Source organism: Mastomys coucha, unplaced genomic scaffold (genome assembly GCF_008632895.1).
Source record: "Mastomys coucha isolate ucsf_1 unplaced genomic scaffold, UCSF_Mcou_1 pScaffold16, whole genome shotgun sequence".
Lineage (NCBI taxonomy): Eukaryota > Metazoa > Chordata > Mammalia > Rodentia > Muridae > Mastomys > Mastomys coucha.
Window position 1 is genome coordinate 44,735,463 of NW_022196898.1, and position 21,312 is coordinate 44,756,774.

General features: G+C 47.1%; 1 protein-coding gene across 1 annotated transcript; it reads left to right on the forward strand.

Moving 5' to 3' along the window:
* Window positions 1-771: 771 nt before the first annotated feature.
* Window positions 772-20,731, forward strand: Gja5 (gap junction protein alpha 5). The gene is made up of 2 exons (XM_031376115.1): window positions 772-858; window positions 19,176-20,731. Exon 2 carries the CDS (start codon window positions 19,209-19,211, stop codon window positions 20,286-20,288), a length of 1,080 nt encoding a protein of 359 aa, XP_031231975.1. The 5' UTR covers window positions 772-858; window positions 19,176-19,208; the 3' UTR covers window positions 20,289-20,731.
* The last annotated feature ends 581 nt before the right edge of the window (window positions 20,732-21,312 follow it).

Here is a 21,312-nt window from a genome sequence, read left to right on the forward strand (position 1 = left end):
CTTGACCCTCCGTTTCCTAAGGTGTTGCAGAATGTGAAATCAGAAACTGGAATGATGAAGTGGAATAAAACAGGCCACATGTGTGAAGCACCCTAGCTTAGTGCCCAGGCACACATAAAATGCTGTATTCTGGTTAGAGGAGAAGAGGGAGAGGAAGAGGGATGGAAAACACTCTGGATGGTGGGGAATGCAGCTCCACATTGGGAACCCCAGTTTAAGGGGTTTTGACCATTCAGGTTAAACCTTGTGTCCATTCTGGGTGCCTAATGGCTGTGGCTAGGGAGAATGACCTTTTCCTGGGCTCCCTGGGGGTTTGCTGTGTGGACAGACACTTTCTTTTACGGTGACAGAAAAAGGACTGGGAAGAGCGATTTTCCTCGGGTGCTTCAGGAAAGCAGAATTCTGTAGCCTCAGCAGCAGAGGGATAGGCAGAAAAAGACCCAGAAAGGTTTTGCCGGAGCCAGCTGAGCCAGCTAGCAAGTGCATGGACTGCCGGATTGCTGATTGCGATTGCCAAGACAAGGACAGCCACAGGGACAGGGACAGCGACGACAGTGGAAGGCAGCAGGGTGGGGGTGGGGTGTCTTTCTCGACTGGTGAGGAGAAGGGAGGGGAGAGGACTTTTAAAATGAGTGCAAAATTCTAAGCACAAAAGAGAAGGGAGGGAGGGACCCAGAGGGGGAAAGGGGTGGAGAGAGAAAGAGGAGGAAGAAGTGGGAGGAGGGAGGGCGATGGGATACCGGTTAAAAAAGAGGGTGGGCGGGAGCAACCACCAGGCTCAAGAGCAAATAACAGTGGGCAGTTGAACAGCAGCCAGAGCCTGAAGAAGCCAACTCCAGGGAGGAGGAAAGGAAGCAGGTAAGGGTGGACTTGAACTCTAAAAGCTAAAACTACACATCAGCGGGAAGGAACTCAGAGTCTGAGACTCGCCTCTCCAGAGGCTGAGTAAGAAGCAATCTCCCTCCGTACCCATGAGGGGAGTCCCTGCCCCTCTCGATTCCTGCCATAGGGAAGCTTGGCTAAATTAAGTAGGGAGGTTTAGTGGTGATCTACAGGGGCTGTAGAAAACGTGAGTGGGGTTGGGTGACAATCTGCCCCCGTGCAAATGCAGGGCTCTGGGGGCATCTTAAGAAGTGGGTCACTAGTCCATTTCCAGGAACTTTTGTTAAGTGGGAATTGGCCCTTTAAAAACAACAACAACAACAACAAAACCAATGTTTTCTCTAGGCATGAAATCTCCCGTAAAATGCTTTCCACAGCATCTAGGAGAGTGCCTTGAGTTTTTGGAGTTTTGTTTTTTTTTTCTTCATAAGGCATGTTGGATGGTTTAAAAATATTCTCTGCTTGGCTTCCTGCTGCGTCTCATGTCCCCACTGTGCAGTGGCCATACACAAGAATCCCAGATACCCCTCAGGTTAGGTAAAGAGGCTAATGAGACCCAGAGAGGTAACCAGAGAGAGGAGGCCTGAAGGGCTCCATCCTACCTGACGGCAGTGTGAGACAGAGGCTGCTGTGAACTCCTTACCTCTCCTCTGATCATGTGGCAATAGACTTGGGGATGGCAAACCTGGGGCTGGTCCCTTGGGTAGCTATGTGACCTTGGGTGTAACACTTCCTTCTCTGGTTCTCATTGTTCTCCCATGAAATGTTGGAAGTAGAAGGACCTTCTCTGGTCCAATTTGCAGCGACACCGTGCAAAACTGTGACTCCATAGGCTCCAGTGCGACTCAGAACCACTTAAAAAGCAACACTTGACACGATGGTTTAGGTTTACCTGCTTTGCTCCCCTGATTCCTGTACCTCCTCCCCCTCCCAGTGCCCATGGTAGGGACTCCTGGTCACGTCTCAGCTCATTGCTAAGATGGGTGTTTCCTGGTCAAGGTTTAGAGATGGCATGACCGGGCTGGCCTTAGAGAAGAAAGGGCAGTGGACAGAGAGAGACCTGAAACCGAGAGATGCTCACCAAAGTGGAGACAAGACCCTGGTGCGCAGGAAGCTTCGTAACTGGCCTCACCCTGAAGCTAGCAGGCATACCAGCCTGACTTTCATAGTAGCAGGTTAAGTGGGTTCCAACTTCTTCTCTACCCTTTGTCCCCAGAGGCACGGCCCAGCCCAGAGTCTGATTCACTGCTCTCTAGGGACAGCGCTGGACTCTCTACCTTCCTGCCAGGTCTCCACCCACCCCTGGGGCAGCAGAGCTGTTTGGAACTTGTAACCCCTAGCTGCCCCTCCGGGACCTTTCCTCACTCAGCAGCTGCCAGCGAGGAATCCGGAGTGCAGAGTGGAAAACCCCAAGAGGGATGTTTTCTGGGCCCTGTCTTCCCTACACATGTGATGTTCGTAGATCCGTGGTACTCACCAAGTCAAGGTGTTCCTCCTTGCTACTGTCTTGGAACTCCTGTAGTGGCTGGCTGGGCTCCTGACACTGGTCTCTGTTTTCATCTCTTAGCTGCCTCACTCCTAGGCCCCTTCCAACCTAAAGTCCTGGCCTTAAAGTCTTAGGTCATTAAAACCGGAGGAAGTCTCAAAGCGGCCAGTCAAATATGACTTGCCAGGGACAGCACCCTCTCTGCCCCTTATTCTTTGCTATGTGTCTCTCATCTTTCCCTGATGTTTCCATGTAAGCATTGATGCAGTCCTGAGCTCTGGCAGACACCGCCTGCCTGCCTGCCCCTCCTCACCTCCATTGGCTGGTAGGGGTTATAGACAGTAGCCAGTCATAGACTCCAGCAGTCACCAAAGCCGCCAAAGTGCTACCTGGCCTCTCGAGTACTGGTTGAACACATCTCTGGGGAGTGCCAGTTAGAGTGGGACAGGTGCGCTGCCCGTCTATCACTCAGGACTGAAGTGGGAGACCTGCAACCCCCTGAGCCAGGGGATCTGATGTCACTGAGGTCAAGTTCTCTGCCTCCCAGGGAAGGACTGTCCCACAGGGGATTTCAGCAGCTTTCTGTAGGAATGAGTGTCATAGGCCTGGCTCTGGCCTCAAGGGTTGATTGAGGTAGCCAGAGAAGGGAGATGCTCATTTTCCTAGAAGGCCTGGAGGTTTCTGTAAGAAAAGCAGACTTCCTTCCCATTGTGGGAAGAGGTTGACTTGTAAATGACAGCTTAATACTACTTTCTGAATCAATTGTTTCCTGGCATAACTGGCAAGAAAAATCCAGCGATTCATTCACCTTGATAAATAAATGGAGTTTTGAGGATTCAGAACCAGAGGGATTGAGATCGCAGAGAGAGACAAGTCAGTGTCCCAGATGTAGGGCACAAGGAAGAAGCTGGGTGTGGGTCTGGAAATTAACTATGTGACTGAGGCAAATTACTTAATGTCTCTGATCCACAGCTACAGGAAGAGAAGGTCTTCCGTAAGGCTTAGCCAGCCTCATGTAAAGCCTGTTTCCTATCTCACATTGAACACTGGGGTCCAGGTACAGAGGAGTACAGGCACCCAATGGCTGAGCTACACCCCAGCCTGGTATCTTAAATGGCTATCACAATAGTTGTTCAACCAGGGACAAAGCAGTAAGGCCAAGTCCAGCAGACCTGGTCCTCAGTCCCAGGCTCTATGGTTTACACCTCATGTGACACAAACACCTTTCTCAGTGAAGGCCAGCATGGCCTCCCATTCTGAGAAGGTGCTGCTTGCTTTCATGATTTACAGATGCATTCTTCCCCCTAGGACTATTCTTGCCGCCCCCTAAGCTGAGGGTTAGGAAATCTGACTTATCTTTTAACTTTGCCACTCATCTGTCAAACTTCTCACAACTTCTCACAAGTTCCAGGCTCTCCAGATGCACCACCTTGGGGCTGTCAGGCCTTGGCAACCATTCCACCCAACTGCTTTTGTTATACCAATGCACTGTGGTTCAGGGAAAGAAATGCATCTGTCTAAAGCCACAGAAAAATAGCCGGAGCTGGAAAAAGCCTCCTTCAGGAGGTGGTAACACTGGGTGTCCATAAAAGGCTTCCAGAATCCCATGCCAACCTGAAAAGTTCTTGGTTCAGAACTTCAGGAGAAGGCAGAAGTGGCCAGCCAAGATGTCTCTGGTGACCAGCTTAGAGGAGATAAGTTCCCCTTTCCCTCTCCAGTACACCTAGCCTGCTATGCTATGAACACGTTCAAAGGGCTTTAGTTCCTCAATCCCACAGTGCATGCTCTTGTGCTAAAGTATATATTGGGCAGGCTGGGCCTGCCTTAGGAACAAGAGGAACTTGATCTGATCAGGCCTCAGCACCCCCTCTTTTCCAGTCTTGCTCAGAGGGTCTTGATGCCCAGTGAAACATCCATTTGTCTTACAGATAGATACATGAGGGTCTTTCCAACCTCCCACGTTTTCCTCATCTCTGACAGCTGCCTTCCTGTACCTAGTACCAGGAGAAACTTGCAGTGCCACTAGCCTGTGTCTTGTCTCTTTCAGTTCACTGTGATTGGGTGTAATTGGGTAATTGGGTCAGGGTTGAGGGGTTTTACCGGGGCCTCAGAGGTGCCAAGTAGTGTTCTAGAAGCTACCACATATTCATAAATCCATTAGCGCCATGATTAAACATTCCCACTTGATTTTTGATCTAGAGACTGAGATCACTTGACTAAAGAGCAATGAAATCAGAGTCCTGGCTCTACTAATTCTCAGAAACCATGATTCCATCATCTGGCTATGACTGTTCTGATTGTTCTTGTTATGATATGACAGCCACAAGATGCCGGAACCTGCTGTTTGGCTAGCTAGAAGGCCATCAGTAGACACCGCCACAGCCAAAAAGAGCACGTACTGGCTAAAAAAGGAAATAACTTTCTATATGTGAATTCCGGCCAAATGATGGCAGATGCTGAAGAGTCTGGGTGTCCTGACCACTGTAGGCTGAGGGCCCTGAGGCAGTGACTAATGCCAGGGACAGCTTAAGTAAGAGCTGGTCTGCCAATAACACACAGAAGAAACCCCCAGCTTCTTGTGGACCTGGATAAAATGAGCAAAGGCCCATTCACGGGTTGAGACATTGAGGCACTCTGGACACAGGTTCATCGTACTTTGTCAGTTGTAGGAGCTTTCCTGATTCCCTTGCATAGAGACATAGGGGAGCGTGGGCTTTGGAATCAATCAGATTGATAAGATTCAGGTCTGTTTGCAGCATTTTCTAATCATGGGACTTTGGACCAGTTACCAAACCCTTGGACCTCCATTTTCTTTTCTATGAAATGGAACAATATGACTTCCCCAACAGAGTCAATGGATGGGTTTTAAATCATGGTTTGTAAAGACTGTGCACATGTTAACACATCATGCTCTCAATAGTGCTATATGTTCTTACGGTCCCCATTCTACAGACGTCTTATGTAAAAATAAGGGTTGAGTCTGAGCCATCCCTGTGTCTTTCAGCTGTAAGGTTCTATGAGTCTATTACAAAACCATAGGAACAATAAAGAAATTCGAGTATTATCATAACTAAAGTTTTCATTACTAATTGCATAGGAACTAATCAACTCCTGTGGGGTAATTAATAAGGACCTCCTGATGTTTTATTGTACATTACCAGTTCTATACACTACCCATGTCTAACCTCTTCTTTTAACATTTCAAGAAGAAAATGATTGTGTTTCCTAACATAATTCTTCCCTTACTCTCTCTGTTCCCTCCACCCTCTTGGCTTCAAAACAACAATGTGCCAGCAGGTGTCTCTGACTCGTCCAATCTGCCCTTGCCAGAATAAAGTAATTAGATTTTTAAAAGAGTCAATTATCTGCCATGGGCTTGAGTGGGAGGAGAGCTGCTTTGCATCCGGAATGTCATCCATCTGTCTCTTTCCTCCTCCCTCACCTCCATCTTCCTCTCCTTTATACAGTGATCAAGGTTCAGGGATGCTGCGGAAGAAGCTCACAGAGCATGCTCAGTGGTGGCAGCTACTGTCAGGTGCTTGGTCACATACCCTTGAGAATTTAAATCTGAAAAGTAAGAATTAAATCAACTCCCAACATGACAATTGTCCCAGGAGCATCCAGTCACCTCATACAAAAGTGACCAACTTCTCCTGTGAGGTTTTGCTAAAGAAAGGAAGGGTGGGCAATTTAGATGAAAATGGAAATGAGCACAGTTGTTAACACGGGGCTTTGCTTCAGGTGTTCCAGGATCAAGTTTGGCTTCAACTTCGACCTTGCTCTGAGCTCTAAAAGTGGGGTGAGAATGGCTTCTATTTCCTTAGCTTGTCATGAGGCTCTAAGGAAAAGAGTCTATAATGTTTATGGGGTATTCAGTGCACGGGAATATCTCTCAATATGTGTTATCATCATCATCATCATCATCATCATTCTGTGTGTGTGTATGTGTGTGCAAGTACATGTGCACATGTGCATAACACTAAGCAAATTAGAAGATGTAGTTGACAATTTCAAGGATAGTAAAGATGATTGAGACGGCTGAGTACTTAGACTAGTTTCGCATGTAATTCTTCCCCTGTGTCTTTAGGGGGAAACTACTCGTAGGCAAGAAGAAATCAGAAAACTGCACACGAGTGAGTAAGTCTACCAGAGCCCTGGGACGTTGTCCCTCCTGGCGCTTTACAGCCACCTTTACTGTCTGCCGTAGCACAGTCACTCAGTAAACACTTTCTGCACTAATCGGAACTGGCACAATGCTATGCCTGAGGCATTCTCTGAGGAGGCCCATTGAGTCCCTTTACGGCAGAATTCTCTTAATTGGGAAGCAAGTCAACCCTTCCCAGGCTGCATTCCACTGTACGACAAGCTGAATTGCAGCGGGGCCCAGGGGACTGTTACTATTACTATGAATAACAACAGCCTTTATGGAGAAACAGAGATCTATAAGATACTGTCCAGGACATGTGTCACTGTCCAGAATTAGCCTCTGCGGGGTGGTTTTCTTATCTAATTTTGACAAATGTAGAGTCTCCCAGTAATCTGATGGGAGGAGGAATGAAGGAACAGTCTGTAGTGACAGTGTCCACTGCAGACATTTAGTCCTGATGAGCCGAGCAGAGGTCTCTCTAATAGGCAGAAAGAAGGTCTAGTGGCTTCCGTGTCCTCAGTGTCTGTCATGGAGCAGGAGGCCCTAAGCCAGCTTTCCAGGAGACTGGCCTTCCTGGCATGCAAAATGACTCCTAAGTGGAGCTAACTTCTTCAGCAGCTGAGAAGGATCATCCTCAACTCATTTGGTACTTGGTGTTTTGAGTCACGTGAGTGCTATCTGCCGTTTATTGTTATGGTGTGGCATGCGTCCCACCAGGTGCATGGCAAGACGCAGGAGGGGAATTCATCCAGGAGACTGCAGTGGGAGATAGCACATGGCTGGTGGAGCAAATGGCTCTCACATGTTTGTGAGACCCCCCGAAGGCTTTCCAGTACACCCTAAGGCTCAGCTGCCAACTTGAACACCCAGAAGTTGTTGTCAGATACTATGTTAGAAAGTTGGTGACATGTGACCCCCCAAAGAATGAAGTTGTTGCTCAAGAATATAAACAATTTCAGCTATGCCTTTGGAAGTTGCTTTGTTCATTCGTAATATGCACTCTTGAACAGGGGAGATGAGGATGCTGTGGTCGGAAGCATGTTGGGGGACATCTGCCTCCTACATGGTTTATGCTGCGGCCATTACTAAAGGAGTGATGGAGATTACGAATCATGAAGTTCTTAAGACCCCAAGCGAGCATCCTTGGAGTGCCACCTTCTCAGGGTCTGCGCTCAGAAGCAAGGCATGTCCTGGGCATAGTAAACTCTGTGGACTGAGAATTGCTTCAGCCCCTTAAAGTCTTCCTTGATCTGACCCTGTCCTCTTAGGCAGACCCTTGTTTTGCTCTCTTCGTACCCCAAAGCCATGCCACTTCTCATCCACTGAGTTCCTTCCTGCAGCTCTCTTTGTCTGAAATGCCCTGCATCTCATTCACCCACTCTGTGCCCTGACAAACTTCATACCTCCTGGGGTTGTCTCCTCCAGGAAGTCCTCTTACCCACCCACCTCCTCCACTTCTCCCTTGTAGCTAAGGGCAATGCTAATTTACTCATTCGTATGCCACATCACACTTCATTTCTGATCTGTCTCTGGCTTTATATGTATTCCTCCACAGGACAGTGTCTCATTAACATAGAGATATATTGACCATTGGGTCTCTGGGTTCTAGCACTGGGCTAGTGTAAGAGGCCCTCAGGAAATGTTTATGAAGATGAAATGAGTTATGCTTTCCTACATACTTTCCCTGACACTATATATAGCATAGGTTACGTCAAGGGAGCATAATAAATATTTGCTTGATTGCATAAAAGCTGACCCTAGACGTTATCACCAAGCAGCAGATTCGTGTCTGGAATCACTCATTGGCTCAGCATTCATGGGGATTTGTCCAGCTCCAAGGGCAGAGACCTGAGAAGTGATGGGTTCCATGCTTGGAGGGAAGCTGGAAGACTTACAGACGGCATGTTCCATCAGTGGTTCTCAACCTGTGGGTCTCGACCCCTTTCAGGGATTTAGATATCAGATATCCCACATACCAGATGTTTACATTATGAGTCATAACAGTAGCAAAATTACAGTTATGAAGTAGCAATGAAAAATTTTATGCTAGGAGACACCACAGCATAAGGAACTGTACTGAAGTGTCACAGCATTAGGAAGGTTGAGAACCACTGCTCTAAACTGATCAGAGACTAAAGCCCTGAGTCTGCTTCTTTAGTTCATCTTTGTTTCTTTGATCACCTCAGCTCTGTGTTCTCCCTCTGCAAACAGGCAATAGTAATCCCTGAATAGAGTGGTCCTGAGGATTCATCCATCTACAGCAAAAACTGAATGTCTGCAACCCTGAGGGGAAATTCAGTCTTGGATGGAGATAATGTGGCCATTGCTCACTGAGCTGGCAGGAGATGACAGAGAGGCACATTCTGAGCATGGAAAGGCTCTAGTTGTTATAACTGGGTTTCCAAAAAGAGACTCGAACCTCCTTAGAACCACTCTATGCTGTCGTTATTTGTATTTTCTGCCATGACAAAATACTTCACAAAAGTAATTTATTAAAGACTTGTTTTGGTTCTTGGCTTAAGAAGAGACGTAGTTATGGAAGGTGTGGTGGTGAGGAGGTAGGAATGAGAATGTTCTAGTTAGACACTCTGTGACTGTGATAAACCCCGACTAAAAAGTGTCTTAGGAAGGAAAGGGTCTACTTGGCACACACTTCCAAATGATCGTCCATTATTGAAGGAAGCCAAGATAGGAAGCTAGAGTCAGGCACTGAAGCTGAGAGCACAGAGAAATAAATACTGCTTGCTGGCTTACTCTCCATGGCTCCATCAGCCTGCTTTCTTACACAATCCAGGACCACCTGCCCACATCAATCATTAGTCAAGAAAACACCCCACAGACATGCCTGCAGGCCACTCTGATGAAGCTCATTCCTGAACTGGTGTTCCCTTTCCCAAGGTGTCTCTAGTTTGTGTCAACCTGACAAAACTAAGCAGCACAGAGAGGGTGGAGAGGGTGGCTGGTCATGTTAAGGACAGTCAAGAAGTAGAGAGAGATGGATGCTGGTGCTCAACTCCCATCTTCCTCTTCCCTTTGCATTCGTCCTAGAGCCTCTGTCCACAGGATAGAGCCGTGCATACTGAAGACACATCTCCCTTCCTTGATTAAAAATATTTTATACTAAGCCGGGTGGTGGTGGCACACTTGGGAGGCAGAGGCAGGTAGATTTCTGAGTTCAAGGCCAACCTGGGCTACAGAGTGAGTTCCAGGACAGTGAGGGCTACACAGAGAAACCCTGTCTTGAAAAACCAAAATATATATATATATACATATATATATATACATATATATATACATATATATACTATCTATCTATCTATGTATCTATGTATCTATCTATCTATAATCACCATCATCCTCCTCCTCTTCCCCCTCCCCTTCTTTCTCCTCGCCCTCCTCCCCTTCCCCTCCTTCCCCTCCCTTGTGTGTGTGTGTGTGTGTGTATGTGTGTGTGCGCGCGCGCACACTCAAGTGAGTTGCAGGTTCCCTTAAAATCCAGAAGACTGTGTCTGATTCCAGGTCTAGGAATTTGCCCAGTATGGGTGCTGGGAACAGACTCTAGGTCTACTACAAGAGCAGGTACATGCTCTTGACTGCTGGGCCATCTTGTCAACCCCGAGCTTTCATGTGAGTTTCATCCAAACTCAGGTACTGCACACCACTTCACACCCGATCCATCTCTCCAGCCCTTCCTTAGCTAAAGCTCTCTGGTTTCACTGGAAAATCCCCGAAAATATACCTATTGGCACATCTCCTAGGTGATTCTAAACCACGCACTGCCAGAAAAGTTTGTTTCTTTAGCTAAAAAAGCATTTGTTGCATTTCTGACTAGAGACTCTAACGCAATATGAATAAGGAGAGGAGCCTTTTATTTTAAAGGAATTTACTGAGCATTCAAGGAGGAAGAGCTATTAAATCTACAAGGAAAGAAATCATGTAGGGCCTGGAGCTGCCCAAATATTGCTCCCCGTACTCAGAGCAGCAGTGGATACAGAGAGAGAAAAGTGGATGTGGGTTGGCTGGTTGACACGAACAGTTTGGAGAATTTAAGTACAAGAATGTACCCAACATGCTGGGTGGTAATTTAGAGACTGGGAGACATCAAAGAGATGGGGTCAATTTAGAATACTTCTCCATTTCATCCTTCATCTGTGGGACAAAAGAAAGAGGCCCTGATTATGAGTTTATGACTTATCTAGTTGTCATTTTGAATTTCCTTTTAATAAAACTATTAGCTTTATAGGGCACAATAATGTAGTGTCTGGTCCTCCAGACACTCCATTGGATCAGAGCAGATACCTGAGCTTCAGTGTGAGCCATGCCATTCATGAAGCCAGGGCCTAAAATGATCCATTCTAGCTCTACCTAAAATCCTTGGCCCCTTCACTTCTAGCCAAGTGTTAGTAATGCTCTGTTGCTATGACAAGATACCCGAGTTAAACAACTCACATTAAAAAAAAAAATTGTTCTGGCTCAAGGTTTCAGAGATTTCAGTCCATGCTTGGCTTTGTTGCTATTAGATCTGTGACAAGACAGGGACATTGTGTTATTAGGATGTGGCAGAGGAAAGGTGCTCACCTTCTGGCATCCAGGGAGGGAGGGAGGGAAGAGAAATAAGAAGTGAGGGAGTGTGCAGAAGGCATCTAGGGACAAGAGTGACTTTAGTGTCACACTCGAAGTGACCTATACTTGAAGCGACCTATTTCCTCCAACTCAGGCCAAGCACATTCTGCTATGATCTCATAAATGGACTAATTCATTGATGAGGTTCACATCCTAGTACCTCCCAATAACTCCACCAGTTGGGGACCAGGCCTTCAGTGAAGCATGAGTTTTGGAGGGAAGACAGTTTATTTCCAAATTCCAACACTGCTGTGTGACCCTACTCCTGGTAGTGCATGAGTAGATGTCTGCTCACCTAACCTAGGGACCAAGGACATATCAAAGTTCAGATAGATACCACCAGAATCCAACTTGACAAACTGATGGATTATATTGGGGTTACTTACAGAAATATGGTGAAGGGTTACTTAACAGGAATAGCAATGACTCAAAGACAGTCCCATTGCCCAAAGCTCAGGTCAGCATGGGTGATAGCTCATACAAGTTGGGAACCTAGAGCTCACTACATAATTTGTAGGAAGCATGACAATTTAGAAAATGTCTGTTTTGAGCAACAGGTAGTTGGAACCTCTTGCATGAAGCTCAGCTAGTCTCTGCCTTTCCCAGGCAGTGTGGATGATCTGAGAACCTTCTGGTGTCTCAGTCTGAGAGTATCTCTTAGCTGTTCCTCCCTGCTTATGTACACTTGGAGGGGAGGGACATAGTGTGTCTTGTCAGTTTCAGGGATCTCCTAAAGCCTTTGAGTTGTTTATTTCCTATCTATTAATGGACTTCTGTGCAGGATGGAGTATTCCACCTTTCTTTAGAGCATACTGTGTCTTAAGGAGCCTCCTGACAAGATGGTAGGTTTTATGTTGGAGGAAACAATTACACACAACAAACACTCAGTACCATCATAAAAATATTGCCAGACAAGTTACCTTGTGACCCATTTAAAATGTATTTGTCCTAATATATAAGCATTGAAACAGGATGTTGAAGATATTTAGACTGAAGATAGTTTACAGTTGAGAGAGGTACGTTTTCTTCAGTGTCCTGTGGATCACCTCTTTCTAATTCAGAGATTTCACAGTTTGGCTCAGTTGTAGAGAGCTATGAAACACATTATCCATGGCTATTTGAATGGCCCCGCTCCAACAAGACCCTATGCAGACCCAGTAAACCAGATTCAGGTGCCCAACAAATGCCCCAATAGCTTCTTGCTCTTTCTTAATGTATTAACCTTAACATTGATGTATTAACATGGTACCACACAACACGTTTTGCTCAAAGTATGCATTCCGCTCTCTCCGTAGGGGAAATAAAGGCAATTACGCTAAGCAAAAGCAAACAATCTTTGCTTGTCTCTCCTTCATGTTGAATTCTCAGTGCCTAGATGACATGGCACTTGCAAGCACCACCAAAAAAAAAAAAAAAAAAAAAAAAAAGAAAAGAAAGAAAGAAAGAAACCATTACATGAATGGGAAGGAGATATTCTAAGTGGCAGAAACAATAGATGCTGAGGCAAAGATGTTAAGAAGTGAGATAGATCTAGATCTATCTATATTTAGGCATGCCCAGAGAATTTGGAGAATTGGGTATCTATCTTAAATAGTGAGCGTGTGAGGCAAACAATGGGGAAAGAATCGAATCAGACAGTGCTGTGAAGGCTCTCATAGGGTAGATTTGAGTTTAAAGTTCAAAGTGGTAGGAGGCTGGTGAGGCCCACAGCTGAAGCAGTGAGGGAAGTTAGCATCGTGCCCACTGGATTTACTCATGGCATGGGCAACTTCCTTCAGCCCCCTCCCCCAACACACTTCCTGTCAAGAAACAGATCATATCTAGAAGGCATTTCATGTGCTCTATGCCCAGCCAACTCACTTAGTAGCTAATCTACAAATTTCTTTGGCTGAGGTAATCTGGGCTCCTGAGGGACTCAATATAGCTACAAAATTGGCTCTGGCCATGGACATTTCACATTAAAACCTGAGCAGCTGGGACATGGGAGCAATTTAAAGTTGTCCTGACATAGTCTGGAGGTCAGAGGAAGTCATAAGCAAAAGGCTCTTCATCTTATTTCCTTTGCCGGGGTCTGCCTCACCCCATACCTCCCTAGATAACGTCTATTATTCCCTCCTAATGAGACGTCCTTCCCAATACCATGTCTCTGGTTTTCCAAATATTTTATCTTTCAACCTGGGCATTGCTTCTTCCAGGTGCCGCCCCTTGACCCCAGCCAGGAACCCAGCAGTCAAACCCCTTGATGGACCCAACCAAAGCGTCACAGTGGTTGTCTGGAATTATTTTTATACTTCCTTGGGGACTTGCCTGGAATGAGTGACAGGGAGAAAAGATCAAGAGAAAATTCCTCAGGGATTAAGTGTGGGATACTTGTTCCAAATCCTGGAAGAATGTGTCACTTATTTTTATTTCCTTTGAATGTCTGGCTTCTTCTCGTGCCCCTCCCCGTCCGGTCCTTCCTTCTCTTGCCCCTCCCCTTCCGGTCCTCCCTTCTCCTGCCCCTCCCCTTCTGGTCCTCCCTTCCATTCTCTTTTCTCTATTGTAACACACGTTGTCCTTTCCTTTGTCCTAACTAGAGTCTTGTTAGTAATGGCTTCTTTCTCATATGCTGAGCTCTGCGCTCAGCACTGTTTCTATGTCATCCGTAGCACTCCATCAGCCGAGTCCTGCCTCTCCATTAGCTTTACAGGCGAGGGCAGCAAGCTCAGCACGGACCCACAGGAACTCGAAGGCTGAATAACTCCTACATCTGTGTTCTCTTAACTCGTAATTATATGGTTTCTTCTCCTCCATTTCCAATTTGCCCTTCTCCTTTTCATTTCTTAAAGATTATTTATTTTTAATTCTGTGTGCAAGTGAACGCAGACGCCCACGGCACGTGAAGAAAGCATTGGGTCCCTTGGGAGCTGAAGTTGCTGGTGGCTGAGAGTGTTGGGAACCAAACTCCAGTCTTCCTCAGAAGCTGTACATGCTCTAACTGCCGACCGACCGTCTCTCCAGCCTTCATTGGCATTTTCTCATCTCAGCTTCTGCCCAGCTCCACTCCCCTTTCTTTCGCTCATCATGCCTGATTGGTACACAGCTATGGCTGCCATTGAAGGTGCTCAGCACCACACACTATGCCCAGAAGAGATGACAGATTACTCAAACACTTATCTACTATGCTCTTTTCTTTTTGAGAAAAAATACTCTAGTTTCCGGTACTTGGAGGCCGAAGGAATGGGCCCTTCACCACCTGAGGGGCAGATGTCTAATTACAACCCAGAAGGAAAGCCTCAAGACACAGGTGCATGATATGTAAAGGAGCAGAAATAAGGCCCTTTTCATTCCCAGAGTTGGGGACACAAGTGGAAGGAGTAGTCAGAGCCATGGCTGGTCATCGGCTGTGGTCAGGGAAACCAGGACCATGGAAGACAGCACAAAGGACTTCTTATAGGGGCTGGAAGATGGTGCTATGGTTAGGACCTTATTCTTCCATAAAGACCAGAGTTCAGTTCCCAGCACCTACATCAGGAGATTTAGAACTGCCTGTAACTCCAGTTCCAGGGGAACTAGATGGCTCTGGCTTTCACAGATACCCACATACCCATGGTGCACACACACACACACACACACACACACACACACACACGATTAAAACAAAAAGAATGTTCTATTGGGACCAGAATAGTTGCAAAATATGAATATTGAAATTGTGAAACCTCTATGGTCTCATTCCAAGTTGTTTCATTACTATAAGAGCCTTTCTCTCTCTCTCTCTCTCTCTCTCTCTCTCTCTCTCTCTCTCTCTCTCTCTCTCTTTCTCTCTCTCTCTCTCTCTCTGCCCCCCTCTCTCATATCTGTGAATTAGAAATAGTTAGGGGTTTCTACTGTAAGGGCGTTTGTTATCCACAGAAGAAGCCTGGAGGTAGATAAGAATTGGTCCAGAGGCCTCAGGCCACTGGGCAGAATTTCTGAGATTCTCTGGGCAGCTTCAGGCTCACATCACTCCATCCACAGGCAGGAAGTAGCAGAAACAAGAAAGACCATGAGAGGGCTGAAAAATTCTTTTCCAGAGCACTCCTTCTACATGTGGCTGCCCCATGCCTCTGTGGCTTGCACCAACTTTGTTAGAGACTGAGAAAATGCCATCTGGCTTTTTTCATTTAAGATTTATTATTTCTTTTATTTGGTGTGTGAGTGTTTAACTTGCATGTATGTGTATGTGCACTGTATACTCGCCTTGTGCTCACAGGGGTCAGGAGAAGGTCTCAGATCCCTTGAGACTGATAGATGGTTTTAAGCTACCATGAGGGTCCCAGAGCTGAATCTGCATCCTCTGTGGGAGCGACAAATGCTCTTAACCACTAGCCGACTTTCTGACTCCATCTGTCTGGATTGTTCAGCGTGCTAAAGGACACAGGCAAGGAACAAGCAGTTGGCCTACTCTTGGGCAGGAAACTCCAGTGCCTCTTATTCCTCTTTTGCTCAGCTAAGATCTATTAAGCACCTACTCTGGGCTGATCTCTGGAAGACAGAAGATGTTATCTGTTCTCAAAAATCTCCCTGCTTGCGGGGGTGGGGTGGGGTGGGGTGGGGTGGGGGAGGAGGGAGCTCACAAGTGCTGGGTAGGAGATGAGCATCCTGAGCATCACCAAGGTAACTGAGGAGGGAACAAGGGATCCTAGAGAAAGCCTAATGGGATCAGCTCTGGGCACAGGGCTGTGTGAGACAACTGGAAGGATGGTGTCTTAGTCACTGCTCTATTGCTGTGAAGAGACACCATAACCAAGGCAACTCTTATAAACAAAAGCATTTAATTGGAGGCTTGTTTACCATTGTAGAGGATTAATCCATGATCATCATGGTGGGAAGAATAACAGGCACGGTCCTAGAGCTTTCTACATACTAGCTGAGAGCTTTCCATTCCGATCCACATCACAGGCAGGGGAGAGAGAGTAGGAGAGAGAGAGAGAGAGAGGGAGAGAGAGAGAGAGAGAGAGAGAGAGAGGGAGAGAGAGAGAGACTAGGCCTGGTGAGGGCTTTTGAAACCACAAACAAAGACTATTCCCAGTGACACACCTCCTCCAATAAGGCCACACCTCCTAATCTTTCCTAAATGACTCTATTAACTGGGGACCAAGCATTCATACATATGAGCCTACAGGGGCCATTCTCATTCAAACCACCACAGAGCCTCTGGGAACTTGGTAGGACTTGGAATAGATGAACAAAGGAAATTCATATGACCTTTTATAAGCAGAATTCTTAGCCAGTGGAGCCACAGTTGCCATGGCTGTACCATGGCACCAACGTGAAGAAGAACATTGCCATATTGCCTGTTGACTGTGGACATTGAAGGCGGGGACCTACTGAGAAACTGTGGCACCTTTAGAGTGACCAAGATGTGCTTTTGTTTGCTGTCTTTCTGCACAGCTGGTGCTTTCCAGGTGGCTCTGATCAGTAGGAACTGCCTCTGGAGAAGCCAAGCTTGCGATCCCCGCCCTCGGTCCTTCTGTCCTCCTCCACTCTATCTTGCCTTTTGGGGTCAGAGAAAGAAATTTATTTTCTGACTGACAGCCATTCAAAACACATGGAACATTTATGGCACAAATTTCAGAACATCACGCCTTCACCTCATTCGATCCTCCAGCTCCTCTGTTCCAGCTCCTCCAAGATCTACTTGAATGAAAGGAAACAGATTCAGTGAATCAAGTGCTCAGAGGCACATGGCAGAGTCCAAGCCTGGTTCCCCAACTCCACGCATAGTGCCTGGCCTGCTGGCACCAGAATCATCTGCAATGCTTGCTGCAAACCCAGATTCCTAAGAGGCCACCCCATTAGATATAAGAATGGAGTAGAAGCGGTTACTTTGGGGAAAGAGCTGACACATACTTACTTTTCAGAAATTAGCTTTATTAGGAGAAAGGTTCTTGAAACTGTGATTGGGCCTTGAGGTAAGGAAGCCTTAGAAAGGAGCAGTACAGGGCTGGAGAGATGCCTCAGCAGATAAGAGCACTGGCTGCTCTTCCAGAGGACCCAGATTCAATTTCCAGCACCCCTATGGTGTTACCACTCTCTGTAGCACCAGTCCCAGGGGATATGGAGCCCTCTTCTGGCCTCTGCAGGCATTGCATGCACATGGTACACAGACATGTAGGTAAAACACCCAAACACAAAAATAGAAAAACAGAAAGAAGGAAAGAAGGAAAGAAGGAAGGAAGGAAGGAAAAGAACAAGACAATTATACTGACAACAGCATAACAAGGCCTCAAAGGATACAACTGAACTAAGAGCTTCGCTAAGAGGGTTAGCTTAAAGAAGAGAGGGGCTGGAGGGATGGTTCACTGGCTAAGAACACTTCCTGTTCTTACAGAGGACCCAGGTTTGGTTCTCAGCACACACGTGAAAGCTCATAACTCCAGTTCCTGGTAATCCACTGCCCTCTTCTTGCCTCCCTGGGTATCATGAGCATATATGGTACACATACATATTTGTAGGCAAAACACTCCTAGATGTAAAACAAAATAAGGTTTTTTTTTAAAGAAAAATATGTGAGGTAGCCATTATGATAGAATGAGAGTGAGGGAGACCCAGAAGGGAATGTCCTCAGAGAAATCCCTAAACTAAGGAAACAGCTGGTTTTTATATCCTTAACAGGGGACTTTTCATAGTCCTTGGTTTAATTCAGCATAATGCACATGACCAAGAATGTGGAGGAGCCAGGTCCTGGTTAAGACCATTAATTAGGGCCTGTTGCTAGGCTACATCATAAGTCTTTTTACCTCTCCATCCCAGAGATTGGGGGTAGTGGGTGTGGGATCTGGCCTCTTAGAGAGACTGACGTCTTAAAGGGGCAGGCTATGATCGATCACCTTCTGAAGTAGAGTGTCTGGGGATGAGGCAGGGCCTTTATATATTATAACACACACCTTATACATGATTTCTAGATCCTTCATGGGGATGTCATGCTTTGGACTTGGCTTAGAGCCTCCTCTCTAGTTTTTGAATGGGAGAGTACTTTTCAGGACTCTTGACTTTAAGGAAATGGCACCGTCTTCATTTTTAGTTATTTGATTGTTTGGTGTGTGCCTGCACACGTACATGTGTGTGTGTCCGTGTGTGTTTGTGTGAGTTCATGTGCCCAGCAAATATGCAGCACCCTATGAGGACAGAGGAAGGCGTTAAATTCCCCAGCACTGGAGGAGCAGGAGGTTGTGAGCTGCTATGTGGGTACTAGAAACCAAACCTGAGCCCCACAGCGGCCCGCAAGAGCAGCAAGTGTTCTTAACTGTTGAGCCATCTCTCTAGCCCCTGTCCTCATTCAATTTATGTTTTAAAAAAAGTAAATTACTAAACCCAACGACCCCAATCCCTTCCCTTTAATTTCTTCCACGACTATTTCCTACTTCATCTGCTCTTCCCCCACCCCCACCCCCCACACTTAGCGCATTTAGTACTGCCACCAGGAGCATGGGCAAAGCCATCCATGGCAGCATGGGTAGCTCTTGAGGTAAATCTCTGAAGAAAACTGTCTCTTTCTTACCCAGAGACCATCAGTTGCCAGCGCCTCAGCTAGGGATGGGACTTCATGACTCCCATCCCCATCCAGGCCTGGACTTTGCCTGGCTTGAGTTTGCAATCACCTCCTCTGCCCGTTCATATGTACAAAAGGGAGTCGGGTTGACTCTAAGTCCAGAGGCCCAGGTCACATCACAAAAGACACAAACAGCCTCTAGAAAGTAGAGGGTCTTTTTTAGACATGTAATTTTATTTTAAACCATCCACAAATCATTTTTGTTTTTTGAGACAGGCTCATGTGGAGCCCAGCTAGCCGCCAACTAACTCCCTGTGAGCCCACGGGAAACTTGAACTCCTCATTCTCTGCTTCCCTTTCCCAAGTGTTGGGATTACAGGGGTGCACCACCATACCCAGCAAAAGTTACACGTTCTTAAAGAACACATTGCTGTGGGTCAGTGGCTCAGAGCATGATGGGACTTTCTTAACCTCTTGAAGCGTGCCTCGTGAACATCTTTGTGTTTCTGCTCTGTTTGCAGAAGGCTCGGCATCAGCCTCCTACTCTTGGCAAGATGGGTGACTGGAGCTTCCTGGGGGAGTTCCTGGAGGAGGTCCACAAGCACTCCACAGTCATCGGCAAGGTCTGGCTCACTGTCCTGTTCATTTTCCGCATGCTGGTCCTGGGCACCGCTGCTGAGTCCTCCTGGGGAGATGAGCAGGCTGACTTCCGGTGCGATACCATTCAGCCTGGTTGCCAAAATGTCTGCTACGACCAAGCCTTCCCCATCTCCCACATTCGTTATTGGGTACTGCAGATCATCTTTGTGTCCACACCATCTCTAGTGTACATGGGCCACGCCATGCACACTGTGCGCATGCAGGAAAAGCAGAAGTTGCGGGATGCTGAGAAAGCCAAAGAGGCTCACGGCACTGGTGCCTATGAGTACCCGGTAGCCGAGAAGGCCGAGCTGTCCTGCTGGAAGGAAGTGGACGGGAAGATCGTCCTCCAGGGCACCCTCCTCAACACCTACGTCTGCACCATTCTGATCCGCACTACCATGGAGGTGGCCTTCATTGTAGGCCAGTACCTCCTCTATGGGGTCTTCCTGGACACCCTGCATGTCTGCCGCAGGAGTCCCTGTCCCCACCCAGTCAACTGTTATGTTTCGAGGCCCACAGAGAAGAACGTCTTCATTGTCTTTATGATGGCTGTGGCTGGGCTGTCCCTTTTTCTCAGCCTGGCTGAACTCTACCACCTGGGCTGGAAGAAGATCCGACAGCGCTTTGTCAAGTCTCGGCAGGGTGTTGACAAGCACCGGCTTCTTGGCCCTTCCCCAAGCCTTGTCCAGAGTCTCACTCCTCCCCCTGACTTCAATCAATGTCTGAAGAACAGCCCCGGTGGTGAGAAATTCTTCAGTGACTTCAGTAGTAACATGGGCTCCCAGAAGAATCCAGATGCTCTGGCCACTGAGGAAGTGCCAAGCCAGGAGCAGATTCCTGGGGAAGGTTTCATCCACATGCACTATAGCCAGAAACCGGAGCAGCCCAGTGGAGCCTCTGCGGGCCACCGCCTTCCTCAGGGCTACCCTAGTGACAAGCGCCGCCTTAGTAAGGCCAGCAGCAAAGCAAGGTCAGACGACCTGTCAGTGTGACCCTCCTCTTAGGGAGGGCCAGTCCCAGGAGGGATCTAAGGAGTGTGAGGCAGGAAAGAAGCAGTCTCTCGCGCGAGACTGTGTACTCTCCTTGGTTCTGCTCTGCTCCTTCTGTCCTGGGTCTGGATGGCATCGCTCATTATCCTCAAAATTACAGTTCTGAGTATTCTCAAAGACTGGGTTACTTCTCAAGTCCCATCCCTCCTTATCCTCTACCAGTATTCACAGTGAAGCCTTTCAAGTGATTTATTGAATATAGTAGAGGCAGGAACCATGGCAAAATCTGGTCTGGGGAGGACAGACATAAAGATTCAACACCACTGCGGTGGTGGCGCACGCCTTTAATCCCAGCACTTGGGAGGCAGAGGCAGGCAGATTTCTGAGTTCGAGGCCATTCTGGTCTACAGAGTGAGTTCCAGGACAGCCAGGGTTATACAGAGAAACCCTGTCTCAAAAAACCAAAAAAAAAAAAAAAAAAAAAAAAAAAAAAAAAAAAAAGAAGATTCAATACCAGCTACATACCAGATAGACCCCCACCCCAAGTCTTGTCTTCTTTGGTACTACGCCCATCCTCTTTTTTTTTTTTTAAGAGCCCAAGGATGAGAGTATTCATCAAATAATCTGCCTCGTATCATTCCTTTGAGTCCGTTGTTTCCATGTGCCATACCTCGAAGTGCTGGTGAGGTAACTGTGGGCTGCTCTTGGCTGCATCTCCCTCTTCCCAGTCTTAAAGGGGTATCCTTGGTCCTTGGCCAGCATCCCCTTTGGTATGCTTGCCTTGGTATGTGCCTTTGGCAAACATTTCACGTTGATGATGTCACAGCCTTAGTGCCAGGCTAGACACCCAGCTCATCAGGCTGCCAAGACCTCTAAAAGTCACCGTGCATACAAGCACCACTGCAATTGCCACCAGCTGTCATCCTGAGGTCCTTTACAGTTCCACCTAATGATAGAAGCCACCCTGGCAGGCTCATCCAACGCTCTTCTAAAATCTTTATTAACAGGAATGTCCAAAGTCACCATC